Source organism: Penicillium longicatenatum (assembly GCF_028827895.1).
Source record: "Penicillium longicatenatum strain IBT 33135 chromosome Unknown contig_1_segment0_segment0, whole genome shotgun sequence".
Classification (NCBI taxonomy): Eukaryota; Fungi; Ascomycota; class Eurotiomycetes; order Eurotiales; family Aspergillaceae; genus Penicillium; species Penicillium longicatenatum.
The window spans coordinates 3,172,843-3,192,740 of NW_026643119.1; the positions used below are offsets into that span (position 1 = coordinate 3,172,843).

A 19,898-nucleotide genomic window follows, 5' to 3' on the forward strand; every position below is an offset into this window, starting at 1 on the left:
AGCGAACGGCGGTCGAGTAGCTCGAAGGACACAGAGGGACAAGAACACAGCAAGAACAGCAAAAGCAGCGTCTAAAGGAAGGAATGAGAAAAAAGGGGTTGTCTTGCAGCTCACGAGTTAATGATGTTGATGAATTTCCATTCGGCGTGGAGTGGCTTGTAATATTACGGGTACATCTGAGTACAGTACTGCTAACCTGTGGCTCCACCACACTATTTCTCGGTACTATTTTTGGGGTTCTGGAAAATCTTTTAGAGAAGTGGATAAGTCTTTGTTGGCATTGGAGAAGAAAAACTCTGTTCTTCTGGATTTGTCTCACAATTCCCAAGACATCGCTACCATATAATATCACATACTGTACTCTTTCCATGTCTGCAGACACGTCAAATTCCGGGTCATGCTGTTGAGGGGCGTGACACCCGCCTGAGGCATACGTACTCAGCCACTTCCCCAAAACCACCAATACCGTAACGTTCAATACACACTCAGCCCCGAATTGAAACTGGCCGTTAATCGGCATGACGGAATGCGCATGTGTCATTCTATACGTGGAATGTTAACTAAAGTTAACTTTGGAATCATACACAAATCCCCAATCTGACCAACCATGCTTTGGAATACGGGACAGGGGAGCTCTATCAATGCTGGTGCGGGTCTGGTGAATGTAGTTCGTGGGTTTTAATTTCATAGGGCTGACAAGTACCCAAGTACGGATAGTCCACGGGTGAAGCCTTCCAATAAATTTATGGCTGACAGTACTGACGGAGGTGGGTCAATGTATAAATCAACAGTCCCTATTTAAACATTTGGAGCTACAGTTAAAAAGTTCAGAATAAATCGGAATTTTGCATTGTGTCGTTATGGTATGTGTCATTAACTAAAGCAGTCGCAAATATTCATCGATATTAAGGCACAAGAAAGAGGATAGTGCGCTTCCATTTTCCAAATACCATTAACAGAAAAACTTGTAGACCTTCTTCCATTTAGGCCACTCCTTCTGCTCGGCCACTTCTTGCTCAATCAGATGCTGGATATCCAGGTCCCGACGACCAGTTGCTAAGTCCATGTCTTTCGAGCGCATGATCTTGGTCTTGTACCAGAGCTTATAGGGAAGGTAAAAAGCTAGGACAATGGGGGCAGCGAGGTAAGCCGAGAAAAAATTCTCAACTAGTGCGCGCGTAGACTTTTCGGCATAGCCCACAGGAGCAAAGCCGACCCAGAACTGAGCGACCAGCACCAGGCAATTGAAAATGAAACCGACCCACGAGCCAATGACGCCGGGTTGCGAACGGAAAGCCAATTCATCGAGACTGTGCCCCTGAACTTTCCAGGCACGGCGGAACCGGATATGACAAAGACAAACGGATCCCCAGGTGAAGATGGAGGAAAGACCCGAGATAGCCATCATCCATTGGAAGGCAGTGGTCTCTTTGCTTGATGCGGCAAGGAAGCACAGCAGACCAATTGCGGAAGCGACAGCGATGGCCCAGATGGGACGTCCCTTGCGGTCGATGTAGCCCAGAAACTTGGGAGCTTGGCCCTGTTCGGCGAGGGCAGCAAGAGTTCGTGAGGAGCCATAGACAGAAGAGTTGCCTACAGACAGCACGGCGATCATGATAACGACGTTCATAACAGATGGCAAACCAGAAATACCGGCATTTTCAATGGCGATAACAAAGGGAGAGGCATGGGCATCAGCCGATGAGCCACCGGTAACAAGGCGATCGTTCGTGTACTTGACCAAGCAGCCGACGATAGTGAGAGACACAACATAAAAGAGAGAGATACGCCAGAACACCTGCTTGATGGCAGTGGGAAGAGACTTGCGGGGATTCGCGGTCTCAGCAGCAGCTAGACCAACGAGCTCAGTTCCAGAGAAGGCAAAGGCAGCATTTACGAAGACACTGCAGAGGCCCTTGAAGCCATTATGGAAAGCACCCGGGTCATGCCAGTATTTTGTACCGATGTAGCCTCCTTGAGGACCACCGCCACAATTGATGACGATGCCCAGGATACTAGTAGAGTGTTAGCCATGATAAAAGCTTGGGGTTGCGACAAAAACATACATGAACCCAATAACTGCAGTGACCTTGATGGCCGCAAAGACAAACTCCGCTTCGCCATAGCCACGGACACCAAAAAGATTGATCACAACAATCAAAGCCCAAAAGATGATGACCCAAGCAGCATTGGAAACGTTAGGACTCCAATAGTCAATTGTGATGGAAGCCGCAACGATTTCAAGCGGTAAGACGATGAGCCATTGAAGTGCATAATTCCAACCCATAGCGAAACCCCAAGCCGGATCCAAGAAGCGAGTAGAGTAGTGAGAGAAAGAACCAGAGACCGGGAATAAGACAGCCATCTCACCCAGCGCGTGGACCGTGGTGTAAAGCATGACTCCAATCAAGATATACGCAATGACCACGGACGCCGGACCACCCGTGGCCAACACGGTTCCAGAACCAACGAAGAGACCGGTACCTAATGCAGATGATTAGAAATCGATCCTGGGTTATATTTTGCATTTCAACCATTGAAAACTTACCGATCGAGCCACCAATGGCGATCATCTGGAGATGACGGCCTTTCAAGCGGCGCTGGAGTGGTGAGTGAGCAACATTCTGTGCTGCAGTCTCGAGATCGAATCCTGAGCCATCGGCTCCCGCATTCTGACTGATGATGTGCGCATTAGGGTCGCGCTTGAAGCTGTCGATGAAGCGCCGACCTATTCCAGCCTTTGTCGGTTGCGAGTCGCCATAAGCAGGCAGAGGCTCAGAAGCCGTCTGAGGTGGTGATTTATCTGACTTGTACACCTTCTCGTCCTCCATGCTGACCAAATGCCCCCGTATTAAGCTCAGGGGAATTTTTGATGAACAGAAGGAAGTTTTTGGGAAATTGGTAGAAGGAAAGAGGAGGGGCGGGGGGAGGGAAAGGAAAGGACGCGTGAGGTTACCAAAAAGCACAGGGAAGGAAAGATGATTTAAACGTTTCCAACCGAGAATAACCATTAGGTTATTCTTTCACATACAGATTACTTGCAGTTTGCGCCACTGGCTAATCGACTGTGCCTTAGACCACAAAAGGGTAGTGGTCAAGCCCAATGCGCTTAGCCTTGTAATCAGAGTTTCTACCCCGGGCCCTGGTCTGAGGCAACACCACAGGGGTAGTCAGCATCGACGATATTTTATTAATGCGACATTTTTGACGCTTCAGATTGGTCCATTTGGCTGCATAATGATCGTTAATCTGCTATCGGGCTTCGGAATGGCCGATACCGCGGGACCCTGATACCCCGGATATTTGAGAAATCACCTTGAGCGATAAGATTATTAATAATAATAAGAAAAGGATCTGGGTGTTTCAGAGAGGAATAATCAGGCATTAAACGCCACTTATCACCTGCGTGATTTAGGGGCATTTTAGCCTGTCACAACGGGACGATCCCACTGTGTACCCAAGTCTGGTGACTTGCAGCTGCTGACGCTGCCTACATCCACTCTATTGTTTTCATTTCCGGCCACGCTCCGCTTCCTTCACATATCCCTCACACATGGCCTGATCACTGCTGGGATTTCTCGACTGCTTTGTTGAGTGGCACCTAATGACCAAGCTTCTGGTTGACCCAGCACAGCAAGCATCGTGGACCCACTAAACTCCGCACTTTCCACGCGATAGACGATCCTTGCCCAATCAAAACCGCCATCCAAACCTTTTTGTGATAAGCAAATCCCTCTCGGGGGGCCAAAGGTGCTCAGATGAGGGCAAAGCTCGCTTCAAACAGAACAATATTCAATTCAAAAAATCGCCTACTTCTCTAAAATGGGACTAGCGTGCGACAGGGATATTCGTGGCGACTCTGGGGAAGGAAGCTAGCCTCGACTCCTTTACGCTACTCTTGCCTATGGGAAGGCTTCCGACAAAGGGGTCCATTCTGATGGCGTGCGCTTTGGGCCACCCTGAGAGGCGTTCGACATGGACTAGTACAATAACGTCATGAATTATGGTTTGAGTAGATTTCATTGAAGCTGAACCCTGGTAACAAAGACCAAGACCCCGGTAGACTTTCGGGCCTGTGCTTCGATTCGGCTTCGCCGCATAAAACCATGTGCTGCGTCCCTTGTCCGAGGCAATTATTGCTAGGCAAATGGAACCCTGGAGCCACGCGTTTGAACTCCCCCTTTGCTGATTCGTTTGGCTGGCCGGGTGGCTTTCTGGCGGTCTGCCACTAATATGCATGGAAGCCCGGGAGAACCAATGCTCAAGCAAGGGAATCACGAGGTGCGGTTTATTCATGATCATCCGATGCAGCTCGTATAAGGGGAACAGAGCGCAACCATGTGTCATTTGAGATGTCTCATAGGCCGCATTATTGTCCTCCCCTCGCATCCTGGCTTTCGTAAGCTGGCTGCCAAGCCTCCCGTTGAAACCGATGGGGCGTTTAGACTTGAGGAATCGAGCCGTCAATGCGACAACCTTTCGGGGCCAGCTTGCTTGAAGTGGACCGGTACTGATAACGGTGGAACCAGCATGGACCCATTGATATGATCACTGATAGCAACCCGCAGAAAACACAAATATGTAGATGTCTTGACACCCAGAGCTTCGTTATCGTGGTCTTGGCACCTTGGCCCCCAAACCTGAATTTTTTTTTTTCTTAAGCCGGCTTCGGATGATGCTTCATCATGCTTGTTGATGGCGTTCTGAATGTGCTGTAACTGGCTGCCACTGTGAGCCAGGGAGCCACGGTAACATCGGGGCTAGGTAGCCATTTGGGTCAAGGTCTTGGCGCTAGATCTCTGAATAGGAACCATGACCGAGGGATCTTGGAAATTTGGCCTAGTGGTTTCAACGCAGGTGACGACGTTCTCGGCAAGCGCCGGCTTGGAGGTCTCGAGGCGTCACAGACGCCCAAATCAGCTCAAGCATCCTTGAATTTAGTTTAACCAAGAACAAACTTCTAAGTTCCCAGAATGCTCTTCTTTCAGCTATCCTGGTACATCTACTACCAGAATAGGCAGGTGAGAGAGGCCGACCGTGATAAGTTTTTCAACCAGCCGCTGGATCACATCGTTCCCAGCCCAGCCAACCATCTTGCCCCTAAACACAAGAGACAGAGTTATCAATAGTCGCTTTAGAGTTATCCCGCCCGCCGACGGGTTCTCCGGTCGAAATGCGGGGATGCGAAGCTGTTAGGTAACAGTTTCCACATCGCTCCCATCCATCTGGGGTAATGAAACTCTTATTGCACAACAGCACGGCTGGAATGTCTTGGTTTGATATTGCAGACATTAGGTGGGATTTTGCCTAGAAATACACATGGCTTGTGACACGGGTGAGATCTTGTCTGGCTTTGACGTTACTCTTCGTATGCGACTCAACACCCTAGCTATTATGTATGCTCGAACTCTTGAGATGCGTTGCTAAGACGCATAATTTACTTTTTCTTTGTTAGCTGATTACAACAAGCGCTCTAAGACTGGTTAGTATTAAGCTACCTGCAGTTCCACCAAAAGGGCTGGCGCTTAGCAATGCCGAGGCTGTAAGCAAAGAAGAAAGACACAATTCTTTCTCTTTTCTGATTGGCAGAGGCGGCATGCGGAGTTCCCAGGCGCCTATTAGATCTCTTGTAGAAGCATGGGGTTTTTCTTATGATGGCTGAATTTAGCGCCTTCTCAATGTGGTGCTTGCCTTTCATGAAGCCGAAACATTGGATGCGGGCCTGACAATGTCGAAGAAGCTGAGACTTCAGCGTTTGGTGGACGAGGTCTTTTGGAGAACATCGGACCTTGAAATTTATGTACGCGGTCACGTCGTTCGGAGAGAAAGGTAGAGTATGGAAGTGCAACCGGCATGACGATTGTACGATGCCCCTGCATGACTCCGACGATTGGTCTAGACCACCTTTGGTGCCATTCTAAACGTGCAAAGGCACGCCGATGTCTGGAGTTAGACTGTACTCCCAGCCCACCTATCCGAGCGAATCGATATACTCGTCACTGGTAAACAGTAGCATACCTGATATTCGATAACATGACTGACCCAGACCCCTGACAACCTGCACTTCGGTATGGCCATCCAGTGAGGCTTTCGTCACATAAAAAGTCCGTATTGGGCCTCGACCGGGAGGAACTACCGAGAGTTCAAGATGAGTAACCGTAGACAGCAGGTCTAGAGTATTGCCCCCTATATGCGCAGGTAGATAATGGCAGGCAACTTCAACTTCAGAAATGCAATTGAAAGCTGGATCAAGTCCGTCGTGTAAACCACCGAGATAGGGCCGTCTATATTCTTCGTCAGAGGAAGGTACTCATGTTGATGGATAACGCGAGTCCAAAATCAAAACCTAAATGTTACATTTTTCCTGACGAGACTCGCGGGTTTGGCGGTCAGTCATCGAAGCGAAATGAAAAGCGATTATATTAGCATCGGCGCAACAAGCAAGAACACCTCTAATGTGGGGATTGAATCTCAAACAGTCTAGACAAAGTTTGTTCCAGACGTCGTTGAAGTTCTAAGAGTGGTATTTGGGCCGAAAAGGAGAGCTGCAAAATCTGAAGATGAACTATTTGAGATAAGTTGAAAATCTCGTACCATGATGAGGCGTCAGTTCTTGGTTCTTGGTTATTGTCCATAAACTGTATACCCCGGAAGCCGATGAAGTTTAGCGAAATGACAAGTTTATCAACTAGAACGGGGATTTTCATGCGGTATACGCAGGATCTAGCCGTTGTATTACTGGCTTGATGCTGAGATGTGCCACGTAATATTATCTCTGCAACTTGATCTCAGTACCCGGAGATTCTGAATGAGTTTGAGCTGCATACACTGCGGCTCATCGTTGCTCCTTAAATTTTTTAATTAGCCGACGACTCTCACTTGATAAGGTGAAGTATTAGCATGCAGCGATAAGCCCAGAAGCCATGACTTTAATCCCCATCGGCAACCGCGTAAATAATGCTGTCCAAAAGCTGATCGAGTAATTCTTTCTATAGACTCAATTGACAACTCTTCCAAGATAGACGCAATTCTCTACTTGTTTTATCGTGGTATCCATTGGAGGGTCTCATGGCATCAGCAAACTTTCTCCGTTCTCTAGATATAGATCATTCGCGATAGCTCATAGCTAATCACTAGGAGTGTAATGGAAGGGAAGTGGAGGAAGGGGGGGTTTCAAAGAAGCGGCAATCTCGAGATCGGGAGATCTACAAATGGCACCAAGCTAGCCCTGGATTCGGCGTGGATTTATGCAAAGGATCCACATGTTATTTTGCCGACGTGTCCCAACTGCGGGGAACCAACGTGAAGATTACCTGTGTTCAAGCTACTTAAAGGGAGAGGAACGGCCCGGGGTAGCCTCTATTGGGTTGTGATAAGACATGGTGCATGTTTGCCTATCATTGCAAATGTGGCGCTGGCTTATCAGCTGGGCTAACGTGGATTCTGCGATCGTCACCCCAAGGTAATTTTTTGAACGGAACTTAGATTACTAGTGAATTTAAAGTAGGGACCGATTATAGTCGAGGTTTTTTCTTTTGTTTCAAGAATCACGTTTAGTGCCGAGGAACATGTTCCCCGTTGAGGCTCAACCTGATACAGCCTAGTCCTAGCAGGGACAAATCCTTATCGCTCTTGAAGAACGAAGAATTCACAATGAGTGGATTAAGAGAATTGGAGGACCGGCGTTTCATAAATAGTGGAATTAAGTCTTTCTATCGGACTTTTCGTGTCGTTGTATTCGGTATCATAACACAAATTTCTTTTCGTTATTCCGCAAACTACCAGGCTCGGGAATCTAGCTGGAGACTGGGCCTTCCCCACCGGGAATCAACTGCGTACTGGGTCAGATGTGGGAGAATAAAGTGATGGACAACGAGCTTACCATGCAGATGTTGTTTCCGTTGAGCAAGAGTTTGGGAAGCTTGGTCTGGGCACCAGTGTAGTCGCTGCAACAGAATTAGATTTATCGAAGAAAATTGCAATGCAAAGAATCAAAGTGTCGAGAGAACAAGCAACGGCGGGTATCAAATCATTTGACTTAAAAACTGCCAAAAAGTGGAAGGCGAGAGATAAATCTGTTGCATGATGCTCAACAACGCTGAAACGATTACTCACAACTCAGTAACATCCTCCATGACCATGTCTAAAAGGTAATTAGAGATCTGTGGTTCTAACGTGGCGGGACAAGGGATGGGTACTCACTGACGTAGTCATCAAATCCGAGCAAGGTACCCGAGAACTCTTTGCGCATGTTAGACTCTCCTCGCGACCAGCATAACCTGAAAAGCTTAACTCACCCTTATCACCCTTCATGACAACCCAGATCCGAGAGCCGACACACTTGTCGATAAGCTCTATCGAAGGGTTAGTGGGGTTCCAAAGGAGGGGGGTTGACGGGACCAACCCAGCGGCAGCAGTTGAGAGGCCATGATCGTCAGAATATTAGACGAGATGAAGTCCTTATGAAACCTCCCTAGATATTGTATCGATCACCGATGGCAGAGTGAGCTAGGCGAGAGATATACAAGTCACGGTGCATTTGATCTGGATTTCAGGAACTTGCTTTTATCCGGGCCGACGAGGCTATACCATATCAGGAATAGCGTGTCTCCCCAGACTTATTGCTCTTGCTGTTTGGTCGTGAAACTCAATTGTGATCCTTCAGATGGTTTATGCTTAAGCAATTAGATGACGCAAGCTTAGCAGTGATTCTCGGCACTTCTACCATCCTTGGCCATCGTGTATGGGGCCCCACTATGCTTGTCGTGCAGAATGCGAACGTGGGCGAGTCTTTCAGCGGGCCTGAGGTCTTCGTCGTTGACTCCGACAACTGGAGGCAACATACCTACGCATTGTAGTGCGAGCTCACAGACTCGAGACCTTGTATTCCAGGGGTAAGTCCGCCTGCTTTATTTCAGCTTGTTTGAATGCTCAATTCCCTGATGAAATGTTAGCGATGTTCTCCGCACTTTGGCCCGAGGAACCCCTCACGAAACCATTCAACACCGCTACCACCATAGCCAACGATTGACAAATCGGGAGCCTCGACGAACATTTTCAAGTACAACAGCGACGCGAATCAGACTGGAGGATGAAGAAGACGAGGAACTTGAGCCGCAAAAAAATGGCAGGGCTTCGAAGAAGCCAGTGCGACGACCGCCTCCCCCGAAGGACTTGAGAACTATCATCTTGTCACGAGAACCGAAGCCTCGCAAACCCAAACCTATTGACCCAGAGAAGGTTCGGGAGATCGAGGCAAAGGTCCAGATGCTCTCGGACCCACTTCAGCTGGTCAATGAGTTTCTTAATACGAAATACATGCATATTGAAGACCAAATCGCGAGAGCCCACCAAGTAACTGAGGAGATTTTCTGTTCTCACATCGAGGCTCTGAAGCCCCTGGTGCTCTGCAGTGAGGTAGCTTGTCAGCGAATGGAACATCAATATTGCAAGATCGCCTACCGCAAGACACCCAAGTGGACGGCAGCCATCTCAAAGATTGAAAATGCTGTTACTCGATTGCGATACCAGTTTATCACCGAGCGCATAGAAGATTCCCAGCTATTCATATACCATATGAGAGCGCTACTTGAGCGAGAATACCTGAACCCTCGGCAGTCGGCTAGGGCCAAGATTGACAAGCTTCTACACCCCACTGAGGATATGAGGGAAGAATATAGATCGCTCCAATCCTTGGGGACGACAGTCATAACGGGACTAAGTGAAATCAAATCACTAATCGTTCCGCTGAAAGTTCTCGACGAGCAGGGGCCTGACCTCCCTGGTCTAGGATTCCAGGACTATCAAAATGTTCTTGAGGCCCACAAGCAAGACTTTGCCATGGCCGCACACAACTATCGCGCCTTGTGGTTCATGAGGGTGCAGAGTACATTTCTCGTCGAGTCGCAGTTCTGGAGCGCCAAAAGGCTCACTTCTAATCTCATTGAAAGTTTGCCTGAAATTAATCCACGCAAAACATTATCGCTTGTGTTCAAAGGCGGCCTATTGCAAGGCGATGACGAAGCTGTAAGAAAATCAGCAAGAGTTTTCCTGTCTTCTCATAAGACCCAAACCCAGGTCGCCAGTCGCCTGCGAAAGTCATATACGAAAAAATGGAGTGGGGCGAAGCCTCCCAATAGCCCGGAGCTAAATAAGGTCTGGCGACAGCTTGATGTGATGGCTTTATTTGAAACCCAACAGGCCTTGAATATGTCGTTGCAGTATGAGGTTTGGATATTGATGAAATCCCTTGAAGGGAAGTTTGGACCAATGTGGCCTGGTCTTGACACCGCCACGAGCCGTCAACTCCAGAAGAACCTACACGAATTCAGCGTGTCGTTCAATCGATCTCGAAAGCTGTTCACGGCAGAACTTGAAATGTACAGACTAGCCAATTGGGCTCGACTAAACGTCGAAGAGAAGCTGTACAGGCTAGGGGAGCCAAATGATATCCATGAACGAGGTCTTTTCAAGGTGTTAAAGCCGCTCAGTCAGGATCACTCACGTTTCTCTTACTGGGCAAACCAGTTTGTTGCTATTGCTTACAAAAATTGGAATTTGAATAAATTTCTCAAGTTCAGCATGGAAGAAGATGAGGCAAGTGCGCAGAGCTACTATGTTCGCTTGGCAGAAGACCATCTTGAACAATTGAACAGACCGTCAAGTTTTGTGCCAGAGATCGGCACCACAGACACCAGCCACAGTCGTCCTCAGCGAAATAAGGAAATTAACGTAAAGCGTCCTTTGTTTCCAATGCCGAGCAAAATGGGTCCCAGCGAGGTATCGAGCGCACTCGAGGCACCATTCCTTTCATTAGATGATGCTGCAATAAGTACATCATCCTCACCACCACAAGTCCTAAGCTCTCCAAAGAACTCTCAGGAAATTAAATCGAAAAGGCGCATCAAAGCCAGTAAAGGCAGGGAAACCAGAAGGCGCAAAAGAGCAGCAGATCATGAAAATCAGCTCAAGTCGCCTGGAAAGAACGCTTTCGGTCATGAATTGGCCAAGGAGTCAACCAATTCGAGCCCTCCAAGACCCAAGAAAGAGCAAGCCGTGCAACATCTTGAGAATCGGCTTTTGGCCAAGCAATCGTCCAAGACTTCAATAGAGAAGTTTGCCGATAAATCGATTGATCGCAATCTTGCAAAGACCGACAAGAAAGAAAGTCAGCAACAAGGAAGACAGCGCCGTGTCAAGCAAGCGACCAAGGAACTGACTGATACAAGGCCTCCAAGGCCCGTGAAAAACCCAAAGGCACAGCAACAAAAGTCTCGCTCAAAGCCAAAGCCGGAACCAAGCCAGAAACCGCCAGTCGAGGCAGCGACTTCTATATCCAAGCCTACTGGCTCCAAGGAAAAGAATGGCACTGCACCAGCTGCATCCAGAGCGAAGTCTAGACGTCCTGTACAGCGGCCTAATGTGATCAAGCGACAACCAAAACCGGCCCTTGGTCCCTCGCGAAACCCACCCCTGGGTCGCGATGTTCAACGGAAACTGGACTTGGACTTTTTGAGCGGCCAGCCAGGTGGCACCCGGCCATACAGCACTATCGCAGGTTTTTCTGAGACCAAGACCAATGGAGACGGCGTTGGATGCACAGATGCACAGTCGTTGCCTCTTAGTTCATCATCAGCTGGGGAAACCGCAGAGGGCTCGGAAGAAACTGTCAAGGATGGGCCATCTCCGCTATTCTGGACCCATAAATCGCAACGCGGCCCTGCCGGACAGAAGCTGATGGTGCATTACTGCCGAACCCTGGAAAGCACTGAAGAAATTGCTCGGCTATTCCTCGATAGCAAAGTCATTGGTTTTGACATGGAATGGAAGGCGCAAGCGTCTGCGTGGGACAGCATACAGAGCAACTTATCTCTTATCCAAGTCGCAAATGAGGAGCGCATTGCACTCTTCCAGATCGCACTTTTCAGGCCAGGCCATACCCTGAAGGACCTCGTGGCGCCGTCCCTCAAGCAACTACTTGAATCGCCTGATATCACCAAGGTCGGCGTATCCATCAAGGCAGATGCGACTCGTCTGCGCAAATATCTTGGCGTTGAGGCTACGTCTATCTTTGAGCTCAGCCACTTATTCAAATTGGTGAAGTATGGCCTGACTCAGCCGAAGCTTGTCAATAAGAGAGGTGTCAATCTTAGTGACCAGGCTGAGGAGCATCTTGGATTGCCTCTTGAAAAAAGTGAGGACGTGAGATGCGGTGATTGGACTCGTCCTTTGAACTATCGTCAAGTTCAATGTGAGTTGCATTTATCTTATAAGTGTTGTATTGGTATGCTAACTTTTATTACAATAGATGCCGCTACGGACCCTTATGCTTGTATTTGCTTGTTCAACATTATGAACAAAAAAAGACAAGCTATGGACTCTGTCCCGCCTCTTCCCGCACATGCGGAACTCAACCTGCCTATTGTTCTTCCCCCTCGCGAAAAGGAGCCCATAACCTCGAGTTCAGTTGATGATTTTGGGGACATCGATACCGGTCGTGCTTAAACGACCTCAATCTTCTGCTCCACTCTGAATATACCTTGGTTTGTTTATTTTTTTCAACATATACCCCATTGCATCTGGTGGAGATTTCTTGTTATATATCGAGTATATCAGTCATTTACGTTCAATTCAAATAGCAAAGAGTGGTGTTGGATAGCAGCAGAAGGAAGAAAGGGCAGCAGTGTAAATTTGTCCAACACGCAAGGCACTACTAGACTAAGTGTTACGTATCCAGGACCAAAAGGTCACACCAAAGATAGTAATTAAATGCATATCATCATACTATTCCGACGGGACAAGCCAACGGAACAGAGGAGCCGACAAAATATGTTCAGGACCAGTAACGGCCAATACCGGTCTCATGCCGAGTGGCATAAGGGAGAAGGGCAAAGGAAAGGAAAGAAAAATTCGGAGGCGGCAAAAGCTGGGAATGAAAGGTGAGCAAGAACGAGAAGAAGAAGCAAATACAAAGCTGGGGGTATGGATAAATTGAGGAGAAGTGAATGGTGGGAGTAGCCCATTTGGGAAGGACGTGATTTGGATAGAGGGTAAATTCAACGCAATCTCACCTGGGAATCTCTAGGCACAAGACAAATGCCATGGATCAAAGTAATTATCATATCTAGTTAGTAACTTCCATAGGACATGGGAAACAGATAGAAGAGCAGATGGGGGTATATATTCATCCAGATCAAGTATATACATCATGAATAGTCCATGTCTCGAACCCTGGAAGCGATAACATATGCAAATGCAAAATTATGTGCATGAATCACCCTCTCAGGGGAAGTATCTTGGACAGTAGCACCTCTTGTCGACAAAGCGGACACTCCGGTTTCTCACGCACCCAGTCCCTGACACAAATCCAACAAAACACATGGCCACAAGTTGTAAGACTTGGATCCTTGAACGCATCCAAACACAATGTGCACTTCCGCTGCTGTCCATCTGGGATCCACGCAACTGCGCCTGGGTCTTCCTCAAGGTCATATCGAGGAGATGAAGCAGACAACATTGGCACCGAAGTGGGGTTCTGAATTGAAGCAATGACTGCCCCGCCCTGAGACGATGCAGCCTCAGCTCCAGAACCTTCAGTATTTGCATCATTCATACTCTCGCCGATCTTGCGCACGTGCAGAAAGCCTTGCACAGCAGCCTGAAGGACCATCAATACACCAAGCACCTCATATCCGATGCGCTGTTCATTCTCATCAATCTTTTTGGTGAAAACGTAGCGCAAGCGCCAGATACGCTTTGAAAGATGATAGTACGATCCCGTGAAATAGAAAGTCGCGATACTAAGAGCATAGATCGGCGAGAGCGAAGTCATCGAATCCAAATGATCAAGGATGTACTGCTGAATGCGCAGCTTCGTGAAGAACGGCTTGGACACCGCTTTATTATTATTATTGAGGTTGATCGGTTTCGATAGTGTGGGCATCTGCTGCTGTGCCGCCCGGAGTTGCTGTCGCGCAATGCTCCGCTCCAGTTTATTTCTCACTCGCTGTCGCAACGCAGGTAGAAGCCGCTGCAGCCACCAGGGCACAAGGATGCTGCTGAGGATGTATCCGACACGGCGAGTGATTGCAGGCAGCCGGAGGGAGTCATCTTCCAGCTGGACTAGGTCGCAGTATTCTTCACCAAGGGTGCGGTTTCCGATTGCGGTGGTGAGAGAGAAGTAGAGGAGTTCGGTGAGATTCTTGATGGCGTCGGAGTAGGTATGGGCGAAGCGGGCGCCTTTTAGTGAGCGAATGATTGTTTGCGCTTGTTGAACGAGCCCTGCTGTCATGTATGCATCCTTCTCGTGTGAGCGGATGATATCTGGGGAGGTTGCGAAGGGGTAGAAGTGGGAGGGGAAGCCGAGGGCTCCTCCGTCCGGGTTTGGAAGGGAAAGACTAGAGTCGTCGTCGGCCATTTTGGATTATTGATTGAATTAGTCACTAGGACTAGGTGGCTCGTGAAATGGCCAATTGATTATGAGTTCGAAGGGTGCAGATACATCATTGGAGAAGATGGTCTCGAGAAGATAGTACCAACAGACGGTTTCCCCAGAGTCGCGGTTTCCCCGAATGTCGAGCCTCGGTCCCCGGTCCGATGAAGTCAGGTGACTTAGCCGTCCCAGATCACATGGCGATGACATAATATTGCCCGTTTTGGCAGTCTCGATGGTGGTAATTTATCCCAAACATACCGTACGGCCGACAGCCGGAATACCCGCAAAATTACAATTAATACAGCGTGGGAGGTCCAGACCCACGCCGAACTGGATCTTTAATATACTCCGGTTGGTCTGGCTAATTATAGGGTGTTTCCTATGGTAATGCATATTGCAGGGTTTAAGGTCGTTGTTTAAAACCCCCTGATTCACCTTTGAAATCACAAAAGTAGGGATTTTCCCATGAGTGGATGTAACGATCAGAATGCCATCATCGGAACATGAAAGTGGATGAGGCCCCAAGGCCCGGACGCGCCCCCTGACTGCCGATCCAGCAAGATCTTCGTCATGACTGGAGTGGATGGACACCCCATTGCCTAATTATACCCATAAGCCACTAACGTGACCCTCTCTTGGTGGAGCATCCACACTGCAAGCCCACTGCGGGCGCGTAATTCCTCGTTACTACCGTGCTTATTAACGTCTGAAAGCGGCCGGGGAAAAGTTCCCTTTACCCAAAATCCCCAAAGCTCACCCCTAGTCATTCTTTTTGGTTTGCGAAGTACGTCTGTTGTCCCCTGTCCCCACGGGGTTCGTATGTGCTTATCCTTGGGAAGATCCATTCTATCACTCGAACTTCCCCTCCACCACCCCTGATCCATGGAATAATGGGTCCAGATCAACATGCGCAATTGGATGGCTTTGGGCTGGTCTTTCCCTTCCCTATTCGCATAGCGGCAGTCTTGGTTGCAGGTAGGCTTGGTCTTGACTAGACATGTGCACAGTACCTGACTCTTTTCACCATAGGTTTCTGGGGATGGGCCATTAACCTACACTATCTGTCCAAACTCGACATTGTAAGGCCAACCCCTCGCAACAGACCACTGGCCACGAGTGCTAACCAGGACTTCTTTCTAGGACGTACCTCGTCTTATTCAATATCCCTCTCATGACTCCAAAGCCTCACCTCCACAACGACCACACTACGTCGGTGCCTATCGCTTAGCCGCCACCTTCACAGTCCCTCTAACCATCTGGCTCCTTGTCACCTGGGCCGCGACGCACCACTCCGTAGAGCTGGTAGAACGCCTCGACTTCATCCCACAGTCGGTCTTTATCATACTCCTCCTTATTCTTATCTGGCCTTTTAATCGTGCCTCCCGCGCCGGCCGGATCCGGTTTCTCCTGACACTAAAGCGGGTCGCCATCGGAGGTTTGGCGGAGCCCCAGAATGGCAAGTTCGGTGACATCCTGCTGGCGGATGCCCTGACAAGCTATGGTCGCATTTTGGGTGATCTATATGTCAGCTTCTGCATGTTTTTCACCGACGGAATCTCGGCCACCTCGAAGCCGAACCGCGCCTGTGGCAAGGATTTCATTGTACCGATCATCATCGCAGTTCCGAGTGCCATCCGACTCCGCCAATGTTTGACAGAATACGTGCGGGCTCGACGGACATCGCGCGGAGACTCTAATACTGGCAATCAACATCTGCTTAACGCGCTGAAATATGCCACCGCGTTCCCGGTCATCTGGTTGGCCGCAAAAATGCGAAACTATAACCCACTGGAACTCCACGGGTTCAGCGAGATGACCATCATGCGTCTTCTGTAAGAAATTCACGTCCTTGAGAGTTATACCCCGCCCGGTCTAACAGATATAGGTTCATCTTCTCGTGCATCAACTCCGGGTATTCCTTCTGGTGGGACGTGGTAAAGGATTGGGATTTTACTCTATTTTCCCCCGAGCGCCGCGACAGCCGTTATCCGTTCGGACTGCGAAGACATCGCTACTTCCCTTCCGACCGGTTGTACCACTACGTCATCATCGCCGACTTTGTCCTCCGTTTCTCATGGATGTGGCGTGTGCTGCCGGGACTCGCGTGGCTTCCGGAGACCGAAAGCGGTCTGTTCCTGCTCATGGTCGGCGAAGTTGCACGGCGCTGGATGTGGGTGTTTTTCCGAGTTGAAGCTGAGGCCATTCGGAACGATCACGGATCCGGTTCAGACGACATTCGTCTTCCCAAATACAACGGCAATGGCAAGATCACCTCAGATTGAATTTGACAATCTGCATACGCGCTTTTTGCCTTTTGATTTACCATCCACGTTCCACCAGTATATCTGGAATGAGTATGAGACACAGAACATAACTTCATTAGCGGCCTTTGAGCAACAGTTTGCTCTTCCAGTCTTCGGTTCTTTCCCGATATCCCCCTTCCTTTTGCAGTTTAGAACAGTTATAGATATGAGACCCGGATCTCTGGTTTTGCTCGGTGTCAGGAAGTGCATTTCTTGATTTGCCTGTGTGCCCGTTTGTTTTTCGCCCTGACTTGATCGATTCGATTTCCAAAATTCACACGCCTATACGGCACGGTTTTTGTTTCTTTACCCCAGAGTACCTGTCACTGGTTCCATGCTCTATTTGAGCTTGTTTTGAATGTGTTTTTGAGGGCCTGAATGGACTAGGTGTTTGCGAGGTTTCCGCCTTGGTGGCGTGCATGGTCTTTTTGTGACTTTTGATTTTATTTTATTCGTCTGGCCTTAATAGGGCCAGATCGACGGATGCATCTGCCAGGCCTTTGTATATAAATTCTCTTCACTTGGTTCACTCTTCTGTCATTTCGGTCTGTTTAGGGCCTTGGGTCGTATGTACATCATGGATGCGTAGAACAGAAGGTTCTGTCTTGCTCACGGATTGAATCCACATTTTCATATCAGAAGTCGTTCCTCAAGAGTTCTCTCCTGAGGATATTGAACGTAATCATTGTATTCTTGATTCTGCTTCTACTCATTTATCTCAAAGGCCTATTGGTTCAGGTATAAATAGCATATAACATCAGGCCAAAGATGAAACTAAGCAACACAGTAGAACAATGTATCAGTGCGGCATACATACAACGACATCTCAATCAAAAGAAATACAGCAATTCAAGTAGAACAGTAGAACAGCAGAACAAATTAAGCAGGAAGATCAAAAACACCACATAGAAAGAAAACCAATCAAGCAAGACAAACCAGATAGAAGTGACTAGACAGAAAGACCAAGTAGGAAAGACCAGATAGAAGTGACCAAGTAGAAAAATCAAAAACCAAACAGATCAACAATGTGCCGGGGGGGGTTTCACTGTTTTTATATACATGTTTTGGTGGCTTTCGCCGCCAACTTATGCGAATATTGGTTTTCATGGAGACGGGGCCACGTAGCGGATTGAGTTGCCGCCATTGCCAGAGGAGATCAGGTTAGGCGATTGCTGTGGATGAGATATGGGCTGGGGTTGTTCAAATGGGATGTCGCTAAAAGATATTTGAGATGGCTGGCTGAGTGTGTATGGGGTGACGTGATTCTGAAGCTGGGGTTGTAGGTTTGCGATTGAGGTATTGAGAGGGTTCTTGGTGTCTGTATAATGTCTGGTTGCACGGACATCGAGGGTGTATGTATGTTGTAGAGCTTTAACTACTCTACTGGCGAAAGCCTGGAAAGAGACAAATTCGTCAGAATCGGCAATTCCATTAATCGTATAGGGAACTGTTGACAGACGTCGGACTATAGTCCGATGAAGTACTAAAGTCTGATGTCGGGCTGTATTCTGCATCCTCACCCTTCAAAGGAGTGGCCCGGAAGACAGAGTCAAACCGGGTCATTCTATATGGTAGCCGCGATTGGAAATTTGGCTCCGCCGGTGTAGTCGCCACCAACACGATTCGATGTTTGCTTGCTGGGTCGGATGAGTACTGTTGAAGATCGTGCAAGTAGCCATTGTCGTGGCAGCCGACCCAGAAGATCTTCTTGCATTGCACGGTACGGTAATAATGATCAAGCATTTCTATAAGAAAGTGAGTAGAGACTTCGAATAGTTTGATGCCGCATAATCCTTACTTCTCATTTTAGAATCCGCGTTTTCCTTGCCATAGCCAACGTTGATAAAATCAAACTCATCACAGGTTGTGTTGAATTCCTTTGCAAAGACAGCCAAGTCACACTGAGAGCCAATGACCCTCTCATGAGCCATGACTTTAGAGAGACCCCTCATGTTCGCGAAAATGCGAACGACAACAGTCAAATTAGCCTTATCAATGGAGCCATCACGGATTTCGTTCTTGACTGCCTGCACAAGTCTTTGAGATGCTTCAATGGCCCCTTGTCTTGGCCTACGAAGAAATTCATCGCGGAACAAAGCGCCGTCTCCGTCCACTAGTACAACAACAAAGTTGTTTTGAGACTTGAAGTATGATATTAGTGCCATTGTTTGGTAGACTCGCTGAGGGTGCCCAGTCTCTGGATCATGCTTCATAGGATGATTGTAAAAAGAGAAACCAACTCACATTCATTTGTCCATTCGAGGCATTGGGTACAACCTTGGAGGCAGATTTTCCAAACATGGTGATAGCAATAGTAGTATTGTAGGCGTTTTATAATCTTTGTGAATAGAAGATGATAAAAAGATCTCCAACGGGAAAGGCCATAACACCCTTATATACAAGATTTTGGGGGGTTCAACTTTCCAGAGCAGAGCCTCTACTTAGAAACATGATATTCTGAAACTCCAGACATGTCGGTTAACACACTTCTCGGCGCTTAACCCCAGCGGGACGCCGATTGTTACAAACCCGCAGATCTCGAAACTATTAGCGCTCAACTCATAGGCTCTTGGTCATCTACATGGTAGATAAAACAGCCTTCATACTTCTGTAAGCGTTACGCTCCCTAAATTACGTGGACAGATTCTCTTGATGATCGATCGATAGGATGCTGGTACATTGCTAGGGCGGCAGAGCTATAGGGTCGCATGAACCGAGACGCGGCTGAAAAGGCGCACTTATGATCAGCACTATTTTGGGACATAATCATGCATGTTGCACCTTGGCATGCTATGGCAGACTTTTGCGCTTGGTCCTCAGTTTCTCTAGGCTATCAAACCCCATCAATGGCTGCTTGTGCGGTACCTTCTCGAGTCCCACGCCATGTTCGAATCATCTCTGACGCCGAAATGACCAGATCTCTCGTGTCACATGCAATAGCCTATCGTTATGTTGACTAGAACTTGGAATAAATAAACAAAAGACGCGATGCCGAGAATGAGTTTGTAGTATGATCGACTAGATGTTCTAGAGGCACGGGGTTGTACAGTATCTGACCAGACCCTGTCTCGCGCTTTTCCCCCACTAGCTGATAGCGGCTTTCGGTAGACTCGAACTGACAACAGCAAAGGTACGCCATTCTTATGGGACCTTTGTCATTC

The 19,898-nt window shown here is 48.2% G+C and overlaps 6 protein-coding genes across 6 annotated transcripts; 2 read left to right on the plus strand and 4 right to left on the minus strand.

Annotated features, from left to right (window-relative positions):
- Positions 1-952: 952 nt before the first annotated feature.
- Positions 953-2,831, minus strand: N7484_001942 (amino acid permease GAP1; the record flags this gene model as incomplete). Its single annotated transcript, XM_057112362.1, has 3 exons — positions 953-2,015; positions 2,067-2,484; positions 2,549-2,831. 3 exons carry the CDS (start codon positions 2,829-2,831, stop codon positions 953-955), a joined length of 1,764 nt encoding a protein of 587 aa, XP_056977099.1.
- A 4,964-nt stretch (positions 2,832-7,795) lies between these two features.
- On the minus strand, positions 7,796-8,429 carry N7484_001943 (RNA-binding protein LSM5; the record flags this gene model as incomplete). The annotated part of the gene is made up of 6 exons (XM_057112363.1): positions 7,796-7,831; positions 7,883-7,946; positions 8,116-8,143; positions 8,203-8,241; positions 8,298-8,354; positions 8,405-8,429. 6 exons carry the CDS (start codon positions 8,427-8,429, stop codon positions 7,796-7,798), a joined length of 249 nt encoding a protein of 82 aa, XP_056977100.1.
- A 343-nt stretch (positions 8,430-8,772) lies between these two features.
- N7484_001944 (uncharacterized protein) lies at positions 8,773-12,504 on the plus strand (the record flags this gene model as incomplete). Its single annotated transcript, XM_057112364.1, has 3 exons — positions 8,773-8,894; positions 8,955-12,250; positions 12,308-12,504. The coding sequence occupies 3 exons, from the start codon at positions 8,773-8,775 to the stop codon at positions 12,502-12,504; spliced, it is 3,615 nt and encodes a 1,204-aa protein (XP_056977101.1).
- Positions 12,505-13,273: 769 nt separating this feature from the next.
- Positions 13,274-14,416, minus strand: pex10 (ubiquitin-protein ligase peroxin 10; the record flags this gene model as incomplete). The annotated part of the gene is made up of 1 exon (XM_057112365.1): positions 13,274-14,416. The coding sequence occupies one exon, from the start codon at positions 14,414-14,416 to the stop codon at positions 13,274-13,276; it is 1,143 nt and encodes a 380-aa protein (XP_056977102.1).
- Positions 14,417-15,324: 908 nt separating this feature from the next.
- N7484_001946 (EXS domain-containing protein) lies at positions 15,325-16,716 on the plus strand (the record flags this gene model as incomplete). Its single annotated transcript, XM_057112366.1, has 4 exons — positions 15,325-15,409; positions 15,464-15,513; positions 15,575-16,266; positions 16,320-16,716. 4 exons carry the CDS (start codon positions 15,325-15,327, stop codon positions 16,714-16,716), a joined length of 1,224 nt encoding a protein of 407 aa, XP_056977103.1.
- Positions 16,717-17,840: 1,124 nt separating this feature from the next.
- N7484_001947 (uncharacterized protein) lies at positions 17,841-19,038 on the minus strand (the record flags this gene model as incomplete). The annotated part of the gene is made up of 4 exons (XM_057112367.1): positions 17,841-18,202; positions 18,258-18,482; positions 18,536-18,917; positions 18,982-19,038. 4 exons carry the CDS (start codon positions 19,036-19,038, stop codon positions 17,841-17,843), a joined length of 1,026 nt encoding a protein of 341 aa, XP_056977104.1.
- Positions 19,039-19,898: the final 860 nt, after the last annotated feature.